We start from the raw sequence: 15067 nt of genomic DNA, 5'->3' as shown, positions 1-15067 counted from the left end.
GCAAGGTGGCACGCAAAGCGCATGCGCATAACCCTTCTGGACGTTTCCTCACGTGGAGCGATTCCCCTTCATCAGGTTAACACATCCACGCTCACTGAGAACAACCCCAAGTGGCACCAGTACGTCTTCGATCTCCAGACGTCACAAATTAAGTCATGGTAAGACTGCAGCCAACTGTTTGCATATTAATGATTATACTAGAAATTAGCATCGCTGTAATTCGCAAACATCCTAGCTATCATGCTAATATATTTGCCGGCTAGCATTTAGCAGCGTGTGAAGTTAGCCTTCCATAACCAGTCATTGACAAGGTCATGCAACTGAGGAAACTATTACCTCACAATATTCGGACATGATAATATCGTGGGTGAGGCGTAATGTATCTGCAGGCTAATGAATGAACACCATGTGTTAAAGGGAGTGGATTTCACTGTCTTGAATAAACTGCAGCCACTGCCACCGCACAGTTATTCGTTTCGATACTAAGTCATTGAAATGACCCACACTTCAAATTAGTATTTGCGCAAATTTGTTTTTTTTCTCGAGGTGGTTTTGTGTGCGTACCAGTGATGACAAAGATGGGCAAAAAGTGATGATAACCATAGATGGGGAGATAATGCCAGAATAAAGAAACATTAAGATGCTCATTGTATTCTGAGCACTATCGTAAATGCAATATCACGAGGGTTTTTATATTCAAGTGATGCCGATAAAGTGAAACAAAACTGGCAACTGTTTCCACTACATCATTCATTGGTGAGGTGTTTTCAACATGTGAGCAGTTTTACTTATTGTAGTTTTATTGCACAGTTTTCTCCTAATGAAGCAAACTCATAAAGAGATAAGTCTAAATATGCCTAGAAATATCCATGGAATGTTTACTTTGGAACAGATTCCTTTGCTTCTTGTTTGCAGTTCAAAAAAAAGTGAGCCCCCATAGCCTTCAACCAACTCCCCCACCTCTCAAACGACCTTGAGTCAATGTCATGTGAACATCTGCCGCGCCTAGCCGAACACTTTTACGGCAAACGGATGTCCATTCAAATTGGCAGCTAAATCCAAAATGAAGAAAGGCTGACTTTCATTGCGCTCACTCAACTAAGTTTTGTCATGTGCCTCCCCTTCCACCCACTTCCACCCGACCATCTCATCGTGTTAATCATTCCTTGTGGACAACTTTAGTCACATTTTAACCAAAACTGAGCTTGTGCAAATATGACTACAACTTAAAAATATTTCAAATGTCTTTCATTTGGCATTCAGTTCACATTGCAGGTTAATAGTAAAAGTTGGAGGAAAAAACTTCTAATTGTTTTTTTGTGTGGTTTGATAAGCACCAGTAAGACAATTTTCTGTCTCGTCATTCCGCAGGCCTTCAGAAAATTCCTCCCATTGTTTGACCGTGTGCTGGTGGAGCGTTTCACGGCGGAAACGGTGACCAAGGGCGGCATCATGCTTCCTGAGAAGTCTCAAGGCAAAGTGTTGCAGGCCACAGTGTTGGCAGTTGGGCCCGGAGCTGTCAACCAGGTCAGAACATGAGGAAGAGTTTGTCGGGTCTGGATCATGGATTTTGCTCTCGTGAGTCGTATCAAGTTCACTGTTGATGTTTTTCTTGGCAGAAAGGAAATTTGCTGCCAGTCAGTGTGAAGGCCGGTGATAAGGTTCTGCTTCCAGAGTACGGTGGAACTAAAGTCACTTTAGATGATAAGGTATGGTGCCTTTTTTTGTCTTTAAATAATTAATCTTTTTATATAATTGTCTTGCATTTAATATTTGTCTTATTTTGCCATGCAGGAGTATTTCCTGTTCCGTGACGGAGACATTCTTGGCAAATATGTGGAGTAAGGCAAGATGTGCTAGAAAGAGAGAAGTCGAAACCATGTCTTTTTTTTTTTGTTATGCCAACTGTAAATAATTCTAAACACATTTTGTTACAATAATAAAAATGGGCCTTTGGCTTTTGTCTCCATGTATACTGTTTCATCTTCCCTTTTTTGGTGATGACAAAAAAAAAAAAAAGACTTAACAAGCCTTGAAATTGTTGTAAAATGTTGTTATACTGTTTTGTAAGATGAGACTGACATGGAAAAAACGATTAACGATTGAAAAAATGTTTTACATTATGAGCTATTTCGAACACTTCCTCTATATTGGACTTTTAGACTTAAGTCAATTGTACTATAATAAATGAACTCAGCTCAAGTTAATTCAAATGGCACTGCACAACAGCAGCTGTAAAAAGGGCTCTGTGTAAACTATATGAGAAGAGAAATGATTAAAATAATGATTTCTTAATGAAATAATACTCCCCCTGATCGAAAACAAAGACTATTTAACTAAAAAAGTCTGGACATTGGTTACAACTTGCAGGTATCTCTTAAAGTCATGCATTACAAACATGAACAATAAATCAAAATTATTCATTTATAAGGACGCACAGTACAAGGCATCGTTTCGTACGTTTTTCTTTTGACTTATTGTTACGCCCTATATGGTTTGTTTTTCATACAAATATATAATAAAATGTATTATGACTTCACCACACGGCGGCGTGTTCCGACTTACGTACAAATCCGTCGCCGCCGTGAGAACAGAAAAGCATTGTAAACAGAGGACTCTTGCAATAATTTAAAACTTAAAATCCAATAATTTTACAACTACGTAGACGGAATAACTATTAACATTTGCGTTATTACAATATTTAATTTGATGTCGGTCGTGTTGTAAAGTGGTTCCTCTGTCCGCCACTACAACCCAGCGGCTGGCCCACATCCGGGTATTCTGTCGAGATGGTCATGGCGGAGGGTACTGCAGTTCTCAGGAGGAATCGGCCTGGAACCAAGGCAAAGGTGCGTTTTCGGCTACCGGAAAGGGGCAAATGTCGCTTAAAATAAACCACCGACACAACGTGATTGGGCCTTCCCGACTGCTGTGGTTTTACCGCCGGACCTGAATCAAAATTGTCGATCACTGACTTCCACTCGGAAGGGCTCGAGCTGGTGCTAAGCAGCTAGCTGACGTTAGCATTTCCTTCGTTTAGTTTCTAGAGAAACACATCACTCGTCCCTGTCTAACTCGTCAGATTTAACTGTGTAAACACGCTTGTTAATCAGCCCCTAAAAAAGAACAAACATCAGTCGCTATCTTGCATTCTTAAACCCCCTCCGAATGTGTTAGTTTTGCAGGAAGCAATCCCAGCCCTGTTGACTTTAGCTCGCCTCAAGCTAACTTTGTAGTCACGAGTGCACGTAAACGCATTTCTCAGTGGACGTGTTTGTATATTTCTCCACAGTGTTTGCTTTTGTAGCAACTCTTTCGTGTGTCCGTATTTGTATTTATCTGAAGCTTTTGTCTTGCCACCTAAACACGTCATTCCCCTTCATTAGGATTTCTACAACTGGCCGGATGAGTCATTTGAGGAGATGGACAGCACTCTGGCTGTTCAACAGGTGTGTATGGTCGTGTATGTCATTTAATAAACATTCCTCTCCCTTCCCATGACAAGTGGTTTTTTTATTGGTAAGAAAATGGAGTGTCATCATATGCTTGTGCAACCTTTCAGAATTTGTGACAGCATCATAAATTTCGAATAAGGAAAAAAACATTCATCGTCACTTTGCTGTTTCCGTTGCAATATGTTCTTTGCCGTGTCTCTGTTATATTTTTGTGTGTTTTACAGTACATTCAGCAGAACATCCGCTCCGATTGCTCTAATATCGACAAAATCCTGGAACCTCCCGAGGGTCAGGATGAGGGTGTGTGGAAATACGAGCACCTCAGGTATGAAAATGATGATGTTATACTTTGATTACAGGGGCGCCCCACAAATTACAAGGTTAAGGAACCAAAAACTAAAATTACTTTATCCAGTTTATATTTTTGCTCAAGTCGCTGTATCATGCCATTTTAACATTGCTGCATTCAATTATAGGCATATATATGATTGTGTATTTAATGAGTGACAGACCATGATATGCAGTCTATGCTTGTTTCGCGTAGAAGTCATGTTTTGTGTCCTTGTGTGTGTCAACTGTAGGCAGTTCTGCTTGGAGCTCAACGGACTAGCAGTCAAACTGCAGGTAGGTGCACATAAACACATTATTAACATTTGTCCTGAAGTGTGAACCAAGTTCCATTTGGAACCATTTCTAGTTGTGTGGCCTTGTGTGATGTTGATGTCGGTCTTCCAGAGTGAGTGCCATCCAGACACATGCACTCAGATGACAGCCACCGAGCAGTGGATCTTTTTATGCGCCGCCCACAAAACCCCCAAAGAGGCGAGTTCACATTTTTGTTGTACCCCGAAACCTCACTGTCCATTAACGATCGCGTGTGCTTGACACATGTGCAGTGCCCCGCCATTGACTACACCAGGCACACGCTGGACGGAGCTGCCTGTCTTCTCAACAGCAACAAATACTTCCCCAGCAGGTGGCTCTCTTGTGCTTATCCGTCAGGTTTTTGCAGAGCTGATTGATCTGATTGGCGTTTCCAGGGTGAGCATCAAGGAGTCGTCGGTGGCCAAGCTGGGTTCGGTGTGTCGCCGCATCTATAGGATATTCTCGCACGCCTACTTCCACCACCGCCAGATATTTGACAAATATGAGGTGCGTTTTCTTGGAAAATGACACGGCGGGCATGTAGTCGCTCGTTGGATGGGAGAGGGGGGACTAGGAATTGTATTGTGCGCACGTCAATCTTTTGCTGTGTGTTATGAGCTTTTGATGTTTGTGTGCCGACAGAATGAAACGTTTCTGTGTCACCGCTTCACGCGCTTCGTGATGAAGTACAATTTGATGTCCAAGGACAACCTGATCGTACCCATCCTGGAGGAGGAGGTACAGAACACCTCATCGGCCGGGGAAAGCGAGGCCTGAGGGAGACGCACGTGAATGCACGCGCACACATCCACCACACACTACTGTACAGCGTACTAAGACCTCCTGCCCGCCACCTTGTTGCTCCATCTTCAATGCGTCAAGCGTCATTGGAAGCCTGCAGGGACATTTTTTTCCTTTTTCAAAAAAGGCACCATACTTCTCCTTTAGGGAATATTTTATCTTTCAATCACAGTGAGCTACCGTATTTTTGGATCTATACATTGCTATAAGTGTACCACTCAAAAAATGCACTGTGAAGGAGAAGAAAAATACAAGACTCTTCAGATCAAGAGTTGCATTTTTTGGGGGGGAAATTTATTTCATAAAAACCAAGAACAGTAGTGCTCAGACTCGTAACCAAATTTCCCTTAATAATGGGTGTGTTCGGAAAATTTGTTTGGAGCGCGCATTGCTTCACTTCCGAGCATTGGTAACTCGGTAACGTGCCGTTCACGAATTTAATCTGCTCAAAAAAGGGAGTGCCAGAGCCCAGTGCCTCAGGCAGCACAAGCACAGGAAACACGTTGCTGATGGTTTAGAACATTAAAATCAAAATAAATATCAAATTTCTTCTTTCCTTTGGCATGTACTTTTAATGCATTACCGGCAACTTCTTTGGCATGATTCCACCAATGGGAATGCTTGACTCATATCATTTCTTCTACTGTCTTTGGCAGTTGGCAAATGGTAGAGAGAAGCTGACAGTAAAGTACAGAACGTCAACATTATTAAGGAAAGTGAATTTTGGGTGTCGGAAAGTCTAATTCTAAGATATGTCACACCTGAATATTTGTCACAGGACCAGCCAAACTATGAATAGTCCAAATAGTATAGCACACACTGACTGCCCCCCGACCTACCCCGTGTAAATAGCCATTTAGATCTTGTTTTTCAACGGTGCTTCACTGTTCTTTATCTACATCGGCTTCATTTTTGGTCTTTGCTTTGTGTCGCCTGCCATTTTGTGCAGAGGAAAGGGGGGTGGAGGGTCAATCAGTAATTTAGCTTGTCAACTTTTCAGAGGCTACAAAAAAAATCCTTAAGTGTAGGCGTGACTTGTGCGTTAGCGGAAAAAAAATGAACTAGCTGTGCAAGTGTGGTCCTGATATTCTTGATGTTCATAACGTGGCTGAGGTCAGTTTAAAAGGCATAACGTCGGCCATGTTTACATCCCGCCAAGCGCCATCTACCCTTTCGTCACCCTCATTAAGTTATTTTACTGAATCTAATCCCTTTTGTTGTTGTTGTTTTTTTTTAAGTAAACTAAAAATACTTTAGTTATTTTTGCTGAATCTAATCCAGTTTTTGTTTGTTTTTTAAATGAATTACAAAAAAACTTTGTTACTGTTTGTGACAATTACATGTCTATTAATAAAAGACTTATTATTCTGGAAAATGTGTGGTTAAAAATCAAAAATGCAAACTTTGAAAAATGGTGGAGAAATTTTTTTTTTTTCAATAAACTTCATACAGTAAAGCAAATGTACAACTTAAAAACAAATCAATTGGAATTAATACTGTTATTTAGTATCCATATGTCAGTTTTACTTTTTTTTTTCATCATAATAGCAACAATTTCACAATGGAAGAAGGCCGGTGTGGATTTAAAAATATAAACACAATAGAGTCCCTCTTTTAATACTGTTGTAGTCCTTTGTAACACCAGGGTTCATGATTTTAATACCTAAACTAAAGATGTCTGCAATGGCATCTGTCAGACTTCCAGAAGCATAGCCCTTCTGTGTGGACAGTAAGTATTGGGACAGGAAGACAACAGTGAGCAAAATGAATATCTGAGAAAACTAAATAATCCCAATACTTTTTGTCCATCCAGGATATAAAATGCAAAGTGATTGGAATGTGTCCTATTAATAAAGTCACAAGGAAAAAAAACATACACCAGAATGACTTTGACATGTGTGCATAAATTGTCTCAAACCAATAAATAAAAACCCGCGGAGCAGCTACTCACTCATAAAACAAAAACATTTGGACTGCCCTTTTTCTTTTTCTTTTACTAGCCTCTGATTTCAAACGTAATCATCTGTTAGTTGTGATATGTAACAGGCAATCATACTACATTAATTCTGGGTCACAGTCATAATGGCCCTCCAAAGGAAACCAAAACTATGATGCAACCTGTTTGACACCCCTGCCTTATAACTTAAAAGAAAATACTTGGTGCCAAAATTGGTTCACTACATATTTGTATTGCTTTCCTTCTCTCTTTTAAAAGGAAATTATGGCAGATTTGTTTCCCCCTGTTTCCAAAACCCACAAGTAACTCATATAAAATGAGACTCGAGGTGAGAGAGTCGCAGGGCAGACGCTTGAGCTTGTCCTCAATATCCTTAATATTCAGTTTTAAGTCCATTTACTAGTAATATGTGGTTGTCCTAAAACACACTAATTGTCCTACTCGGACGATGATAAAAACATGAACTACTTCATGGACCTTAAACTGGATATTTAGTTAATGCTGGAATGGTTTCCCATATGTTCTTCTCCTTATGGCTTGGGTTCAAAACAAAAAAAGTGCAGAGTTCTTCCACGGTATTATTTCCTCCATCTGGGGATCTCATATTGTCAGTCAGCTCACATGCAGGTCACCTCCGCCTTGCCCTCCTCCTGGTCAAAGCCACCTTCCTCCAGGTGCGACAGGGAGCTGGGGAACGCCGGTCCGAACACCGGGAAGCCGCCGATGCCCCCGGCCACAGGAGAGAGCTCCTGCCGAAGCGCGGCGCCACTGACGGAGCGACTCACGGAGCGGCTGGACACGTCGCTGTGCACCGACAGAACCTGCACGTATTGAATTCAATAGAAATAGAAACAAAGTGAGTGCAAACAACGAGGTGGTTTTACAGTTAGTGCTGCAAATCCACTTTGACCACCAGGGTGCAGTGTTGGCACCGGTTGCTGTATTTCTCACCTGGTTCCTGTGTTGTGTGGCTGCTTGACTCCTGACTGGCCGCTGAAGAAAAACAACTTGCTTGGTGGCCAGATTCCCATCACTATCACATACAAACATAAACAATTTAGCAAAGAAATATAGCATACTCACCCGACACAATGTTTGCCTTTGCAAAACTAATGATACTCAATTTTGAGGTACAGAGAACCTTTGTTCATTGCATTTGCTAGGACACCCACTTTGTATTTAATAAGTACAAAATGGTCATTTATGCAAGACAGGTTCACCATTGGAAGAATGGTGTTGATGCTGTCACCTGTCATGTCGTATGATGGGAGTAGGCAGAACGCACGTCAGCAGCCATCCGAACTCTGCCAGCGTGTGAAGTAGCGGCCCGTAGTCTGTTTTCACACTGGAGCCCTGCACAGACACAAGATGTTATTTAAAACACCATATAGAAACTACCTACACTCAAACTAGAAGGTTGGTTCTTTCGTCACAACCACACATAATGTGCAAATATACTTTTGTGTATTTTCAGATTTTTCCTAACAAGGAAAAAAAATCCGAGCTCCACCAGTTGTAGAAGAAGATCTGGAATTTTTTTTTTACCTAGAATTCAAAAGAGGTGGGATACTGCATATGATCGGCTACGACCACCAAAATGATGACCCACTCTGTCATTTTGCTTTTCATTGCTCCTAATAAGAGATGAGTGGTTTGCTTTTTCAACAACAAAAAAAAACCTCAATCAGAAACCGCATTTTTCTGACCTCAATGACAGTCCACTGCTCCACCACGATGGTATCGTTGGCTGGGGGTGCGGTGCTCTTCTCTTCGTACACAAAAAGGCCCTCGAGAGACCGTGGCACGGGCTCGCCTAAAACACAATTGTTTTGTTGTTATCACTTTGATCCTACGAGAAATCTAGTCCGCAGTTTTTTTTAGAGGTTATTCTCAGGAAGGGAGGTTGTTAAAGCGACAGAAATGCTACTAATAATAAACACAGCGGTCAACAAGAGGCCACAACAGGAAGTGCCGAATTTTATGCGTGAATCCCTATTTTATGACACAATGGCTTCATGTGGTGATTGGACGGCGGCTCAACCTTTTGGGGTGTCCCAGTAGACAAAGGAGTCCACCAGCGACCAGCCTCTGCGATAGTAAGCCGCCGTCAACTCCAGCCAGTCGGCCTCTAGGGCGCTCACCACCTGGCCCTTCCTGGAGACTCGCATGGACAACGCCCCTTGGTGGTACTGGCACGCTAAGGAATCCAGAGGGGCGCAACCCGGAGTCCAGGCGTGGAAGAAGACCAGAAGTCGCATGTCTGGGGAGAAAGAATTACGCTCAGTGACCTCCGTTTGAGTCGCTAGAGAGTTTGACCAGGTCTCACCTGGACTGTACGTGTTCTCCTCCAGATCTCGGTCTCCTGGGGGGGTGCGAGGAGGAGAGTGCGTGGGTGAGCGGCAGCTCCTCTTCGGACTGTGGAGCCGATTGCCGTTACTCAGCACGCTCACCTGCTGGAGGACCGAGCCGACGAAACGGACACCGCCGCGAGCGCTACTGTTCACCTTTGGGAGACAAAAATTGATTTGGTCATTGACAGTCCTGTTAAACTCGCACAAAAAAAAAAAACTGCATTGCGTATCTTTGCTAGATTGCCATAACCAAGCCAAGGCAAATATTTGACAAATTACATTTCAATAAAGTTGGGTATGGCCAAAAACATGCAGTGCATTTCCGTGACCGTTGAGGAAAAAAAAAATGGATTGAAAGAGATCCTGGCGTAATGACCTTTACATTTCATTTCAAAATGAGTTCCCATAGGAAATTCTATGACAATCTGAGTTGTCATCCTCACCCTGTCAATTAGCGCTCGAACAATGTCGCCCGTCAGCGAGTCACCAGGTAGCGGCCACTCCTCCACCCTCAGCACGGGCACACTGTGACACATCGATGCCGTCTGTCGACTTAAAAAAAAAGAAAAGAAAAACATTAAACAGGACAACTGGTGGACATTCATTCAAGCATTCTCCAATACGCGAGGGAGGTGGAGTGAGGCCAAAAGAAATCATTCCATCAGTTTGAGAATTGGGACAAACAAGTCAGGCTCTTCTGGCTTGCCGGCGTGACCTTCTGACAGAGATTTGTATGAAATATGCAGCTGGCTCCATCAATTATTCGTGGATTTACTCGAAGGTCTGCTGCTTGCTGAGTGAGGCGTGATTTTCATTTTTTTAAGTAGAGTAAAGCGTCGCCTTACCTCAGTCTGGGTCGGGCCAGGACGGCGCGATAGAGCAAGCTGAAGGGTAGCGAGCGAGCGCGGCCCACTGACAGGATGATGGGGTGAAGGGCGCTCAGGACGTAGCCCTGCGTGTAGTACGGCTGCAGAGCCTGAGGCAGTTCGGCCAGCGACGACACGTACTGCACCGTCGGACGGCTACCTGCGCCAAGGAGACCATGATGGTGTTAATTTGACCAAGAGTCTTTCATGATTACATTTACTGTACTGAGGTGTAGTGAAAATCCTGATCCAGAAAGTAAAAACCCTGCTACGGTTGGACTTCAGCAGTGTTTGGAAATATGTTCTGCTTTGCATCCTGTTGCTAAAGTCTTACCGCTGCTTCAATGCCCATGCATGACCACATCCCTGTCCAAACCTATATTTGATTTTAGCACCCCGCCTCTAAGTTGATGTCAGAGGCAGCGTGAAAAGGCCCCCTTAAGCTGCTGCCGAACTTACTGCACAGCTGTGAGACTAAGGAACCCCAGTGAACCCGATGAAGTACCCAGCTCCAGTTTACTGGCATTCCTGCGGGACCAAACGCCCAATGCCCATTACGACGGACACAAAACAACAACATTCTTTAGCTGCTACTTTTACGACTGGGTTTCCATTGAAGTAAAACGTGGATCACTGAAGTCTTAAAGGGTCACTCTGGAAAAACAGGCAACAAGGCCCCATTTGATGCATCCCCAGAGGACGACACACACACACACACACAAACTGTGTTTTCAGTAGTAACACCCCCTCCCGTCCCACTGCCACTTGCCCTGTCACTAACACACTGAGGCCTCTGTTCACAGCAACAAAAAGTGAAAGGACAAAATAAAGGCTAAGCAGAATGGCAAAGAGGGTGAAAAGCTAAAAAAGATAGGAGGTGGCAAGTGGTGAGTTGTTAAAGGGCTCTAACAAGAGGTGTCTTGTGAAGGGACTGAGGAAGAAGGGGTCTTATTTTGCAGCAGAGTAGGAGTAAGATGGACTTTATGAGTCCATTAGCAAATGCGTGACGAGGAGAAATCTGCCTGGCAACAAGATGCTCAGAAAACCAAAATGATTATACAGTGAACAAAGATAGCCCCGTTGAACTCAAAAAACCAAAAACCAGAAATGCTAAAGCTCATTGAACCTCACTAATGTACATGACGTTATTTTTAAAACCAAGATTGAAAGCATCTCCAAGAAGGTCGATTAGCGATCTACACACTGGCCTTCGAATCACCTTCAGATTTATTAATCAAAATCCCGACTTTAATCGGAATTAATCCGCAGAGGCCCGTTAGATGAGCAGATTAGACAAGAGATTATAGAAAACCAGCACTCATCCCTGGAAACGATGACTGACGCATAAATGTCCTTTTTCATAAATAGGTCAGAGAACAATTTGTGGTATGCTACCTATGGGACTACTCCCATTTTTATTGTCTGTTCTCCCTCTTGTCCAGATAATACAATCATTTAGTAATGTTTTCTATCTATTTGCTGATGATCCCCAATTGTATTGTTCTTTTAGGTCGTCTGACTTTCATAAACCTTTACTGAACTGCTTGACGAAACAGTGGTTAAGTGACAACTTCCTCCAAGTCATTTTCCAACTCAAAACAAAAACAGGACACGTATTATTACCCCAGATAATGCTAGCCAACACTGAGGAAAACTGAGCCTATCCACTAAAACCAAGCTAAGGAATCTTGGTGTTTTCGGGGTTAATGAGGCCATGTCACTAGAACATCACTCAAGGCAGTTGGTTGCTTTTTTTTCCCCAACTGCGATATAATCGCTAAGCTCCGGTCCATGGAGTCTAGACAAGAGCTCGAAATGATTATTCATGAATTTGTGCCCTCGTGGCTAGACGTCTGCAGTTAGTCCCAGCAGGAGAGCCCACATCACACCTGAGTAAAATCCATTTGTTGGCTCCCTTTTGTGTTCAATTTAAAATCTCGGTACTTTTTGAGTCTGATGTAATCAGCCTACATTCCTTGCTACCACCAAGCCTTTCTAGGACACACGTGATCACAACTGTCAAAACCTTAACTTTCAACTTGAATGGGGGAAAGCAGCAATTAGCCCGGCCCCATTGCTCACCCCATCCTCCTGCAGCTCCCAGTCAACTTGGCCCCATTACACACACGCCAAGAAACAGGGGCACATTGAACTGCTCACCACGTGCTCCTCAATCGTGATCACATTTGTTCCAAAGTGGACCGACTCGGGTAGTTTTTGTTTTGTAGCAACCAACATTCCCCCAGAACAGACAAAGCATTGCCAATAGCCAAGTTACTTTTCCACCAAGCTTTCTATAGCATCAACCGCCTTTTTATTGTGGTTCCAAACTGGAATGGACCTCTACAAATACCGTGGCTTTAATCTAGCGAGCAGATTTGGAGACACAGATGGTGTGTTTGGTGTAAATGCTATTGCTTTTATATCATTGTCAGCCCTGTGACACACCCGGATAACAGAATTTGGTCCACAGCATCCGTCCAATGTTTTTATAATTAATGAATGTTCCCAAATTAAATGCGGACATGAAATGTACTATTTATAACCAGGTGATACTGTGCATACCTCCACAGAGGATTATTATGGCCACACGGCAATAAGTCAAATATAACTTATAATATCCACAGTTTTTTTTTATTTATTTAATTAAACAATGATAAATATCATTGCAATGTGACATTTTTTTGCATACAAGGGTGAGAGCGTGATACTAGTGCAAGACTAGGCAGGAAAAACCTTCCATGACCTATTTCTCCATCAACTGAAAGAAGGAGCCTGTTGCTGGGAAGAAAACGATGACATGACATCTGAACACATTTCAACAAGCTCATATCACTTATTCAAGGGGATCCAGTCTGACATGCAACATGTAAAAGAGGAACTGTTACATTTATTATGATTTAAAACAAATTTAAAAATGAATTTGCATAAATAAAAAATCCTCTTAAAAATGACCTTACTCCTACTTTATGCTTCGTACGGTCTGCAGATGAGTAAATAAACACCCCAGGTCGCGGAAACTTAATTTTAATGATGAATCTGACCTTGATGGATCTTCTGAAGTATATTCATGGAGATACCGTTATAAATCCCACATTAACAACGTTGTTTAAAAAAATATATATATCTAAACGCGAATTTAACTTTGTAAACAAATGTTCAGCGCCTACCTTCCAAGCTGAAGTCCAGGAGGACATAATCGTAGACGGTCTCAGTCTTGGTCTCCACTTGAGGTCTCTTCAGCGTCGAGTAGATCTTTCCGGGACTGCTGTCCTCGGGGTCCTCCAGCTTCCTCAATCCGCAGCCCATGACCTCGGAGGCGGATAGACAGCGGCGGAGGAGCCGCTCAAAGTCTTCTCGAAGCCTGATCGACCACTGACTGCCTCTCTCTGGTTTATTCTTTTGCAGGCGCTTCACTCACACTAACGGATGGCGGTCACCCCTCTGAGTCGTAAAGGGTCCTCTGCAAGGAATTCCGTCAGAATCGTCACAGTCCAAGGGAAACAAAGAGAATCGAGAAGCAAAAGAAGTCCGAACCCTCGTCCCGTTGCAGAGTGCGTTTATGAAGTGTGGGGAGGCGGAGTGGACTCTTCCACAGAGAAAAACTTTCCCACGCAGTCAAGACAGCGTAAATGACTTCTTTTTCGTCTTTTCAAAATAAGAATGACGTTCTGCTTTGAATTTACGATGGCTGATTTAATCACCTAATCAATTTTGCCTGTTTTTTTTTTTTAGCCACTCCTTTGATGACACTACTGAGCGAGAAATCGAAATCTGGCGTACAATTTGTCGGAAACCAGTGACGGGACAAGGCGGAAATTGCAACATCTTCTATTCATTAACTTTATGAAAAGTTTGCCCGATGACTAGACTGCTCTGTGATCACATCTTTTCAGCCTTAAAAAAATGTAAAACCTATAATTATCTAAACTGAAGTTGAGTGAACTGAAAATGTCAAAGCAACAAAGCAATCCAAATTATATTTAGATAAAATAAAAGTTGAATTGCATAAATCTAAGTTACTTCAGTTACAACTTTAAGTAAAAGTTTAACAAATAATTAATAGTTTACAGAACCAATTGTTTTGTGCCCCAACTTAACATTTCTAGTTAAAATAACCTTTCAGTTTTGACGCAAACATTTTGTTTTGTTGTGCTCACTAATTGTTCCCATAAATGTTCCAACTAAAAGTACTAATTCAGCTCACATAAAATACACAATGTGTTTTTACAGTGAAGACTAAACTGTCCATAGGTGTGGATGCAAGTTTCGTTTTTTGTCTATTTTTGTCACCAGCTGACCCACCACGACCCAATTGGGGATGAGCGCTATAAATCATATATACATTTCCGGAATAATATTCTCCAAGATTTGACCAACAGCTGCTGTTCCTCTGCACATGTCTCATCCCCACATTTTTTATCCTTTTTAAATCTGAATCCCGGATCCTCCTTTGGGAAGAAGCATGTATCCTCTTCCCATGTCTCCATGGTAACGGTGGCTTAGGTCCCATCCCTGCTTGACACATCTGGACTGAAGGCCCCGTGACCATATTTGTATGTTTATCAGCCTATTTATAACCGGTCATCCTGTTTTTCCACACACAAACACAATATTTCACGGATTATTTGTCAATTCATCTACTTCCTGTTTGAGTCCATGCAGGATGAGGGTTCCTAATCCTGCTTTGTCAAAAAAATAACAAAAATATGTTTATTGAAGGAAGATTGTTAGGAATTCTGTGGATTGTGCAGAATTGACTACAAGCATTTCTCGAGGAAAAAAAATGATTGAACTATTTGGATGATTTAATTCTCACTAAACTGTGTAAGAAGTACAACATGACATCATCTATGGGGAGATGAGCTACATCCATGCAAGTGAAAAAACTTTCTGGAAATAACAGTGCAGATCATCCAGTAATTGACCATTTTCAACTTGGCTGACTGAGGAAATTTAATCAGTCACCCTTGGCTTGTAAAACACAAACTA

General features: G+C 42.3%; 2 protein-coding genes and 1 long non-coding RNA gene across 5 annotated transcripts; 2 read left to right on the top strand and 1 right to left on the bottom strand.

Moving 5' to 3' along the window:
* The first annotated feature begins 1 nt into the window (after position 1).
* LOC133159493 (MOB-like protein phocein) lies at positions 2–6276 on the top strand. 3 transcript variants are annotated; one of them, XM_061286531.1, is made up of 9 exons: positions 2–158; positions 1372–1527; positions 3387–3449; positions 3680–3780; positions 4037–4079; positions 4191–4277; positions 4352–4431; positions 4496–4607; positions 4743–6276. In XM_061286531.1, the coding sequence occupies exons 1-9, from the start codon at positions 156–158 to the stop codon at positions 4875–4877; spliced, it is 780 nt and encodes a 259-aa protein (XP_061142515.1). In that variant the 5' UTR covers positions 2–155; the 3' UTR covers positions 4878–6276. The 3 variants fall into 3 exon arrangements, with proteins under 3 accessions (XP_061142515.1, XP_061142514.1, XP_061142512.1); XM_061286528.1 differs by lacking the exons at positions 2–158; positions 1372–1527 and adding an exon at positions 2702–2849; XM_061286530.1 differs by lacking the exons at positions 3387–3449; positions 3680–3780; positions 4037–4079; ... (2 more) ...; positions 4496–4607; positions 4743–6276 and adding exons at positions 1620–1709; positions 1795–1973.
* rftn2 (raftlin family member 2) lies at positions 5193–13384 on the bottom strand. Its single transcript, XM_061286527.1, has 9 exons — positions 13246–13384; positions 10055–10235; positions 9653–9761; positions 9185–9362; positions 8900–9118; positions 8565–8671; positions 8108–8211; positions 7810–7891; positions 5193–7679 (listed from the first exon to the last, which is right to left on the bottom strand). Exons 1-9 carry the CDS (start codon positions 13382–13384, stop codon positions 7476–7478), a joined length of 1323 nt encoding a protein of 440 aa, XP_061142511.1. The 3' UTR covers positions 5193–7475.
* Positions 13385–13562: 178 nt separating this feature from the next.
* LOC133159494 (uncharacterized) lies at positions 13563–14341 on the top strand. Its single transcript, XR_009715700.1, has 2 exons — positions 13563–13703; positions 13811–14341. It is a non-coding gene; the product is annotated as an uncharacterized LOC133159494 (long non-coding RNA).
* The last annotated feature ends 726 nt before the right edge of the window (positions 14342–15067 follow it).

The sequence above is a fragment of the Syngnathus typhle genome, linkage group LG9 (assembly GCF_033458585.1).
Source record: "Syngnathus typhle isolate RoL2023-S1 ecotype Sweden linkage group LG9, RoL_Styp_1.0, whole genome shotgun sequence".
Taxonomy (NCBI): Eukaryota; Metazoa; Chordata; class Actinopteri; order Syngnathiformes; family Syngnathidae; genus Syngnathus; species Syngnathus typhle.
This window is presented reverse-complemented; position numbering and strand designations above follow the sequence as displayed.

Excerpts from the sequence above, each read along its gene's own strand:
- LOC133159493 (XM_061286531.1), top strand. Across the intron at positions 4,080-4,190 it reads GACTAGCAGTCAAACTGCAG|AGTGAGTGCCATCCAGACAC; the intron begins GTAGGTGCACAT and ends TCGGTCTTCCAG. Across the intron at positions 4,608-4,742 it reads AGATATTTGACAAATATGAG|AATGAAACGTTTCTGTGTCA; the intron begins GTGCGTTTTCTT and ends GTGTGCCGACAG.
- rftn2 (XM_061286527.1), bottom strand. The coding sequence starts at position 13,384 with ATGGGCTGCGGATTGAGGAAGCTGGAGGACCCCGAGGACAGCAGTCCC. Across the intron at positions 10,236-13,245 it reads CCTGGACTTCAGCTTGGAAG|GTAGCCGTCCGACGGTGCAG; the intron begins GTAGGCGCTGAA and ends TCCTTGGCGCAG. Across the intron at positions 9,363-9,652 it reads TTCGAGCGCTAATTGACAGG|GTGAACAGTAGCGCTCGCGG; the intron begins GTGAGGATGACA and ends TGTCTCCCAAAG.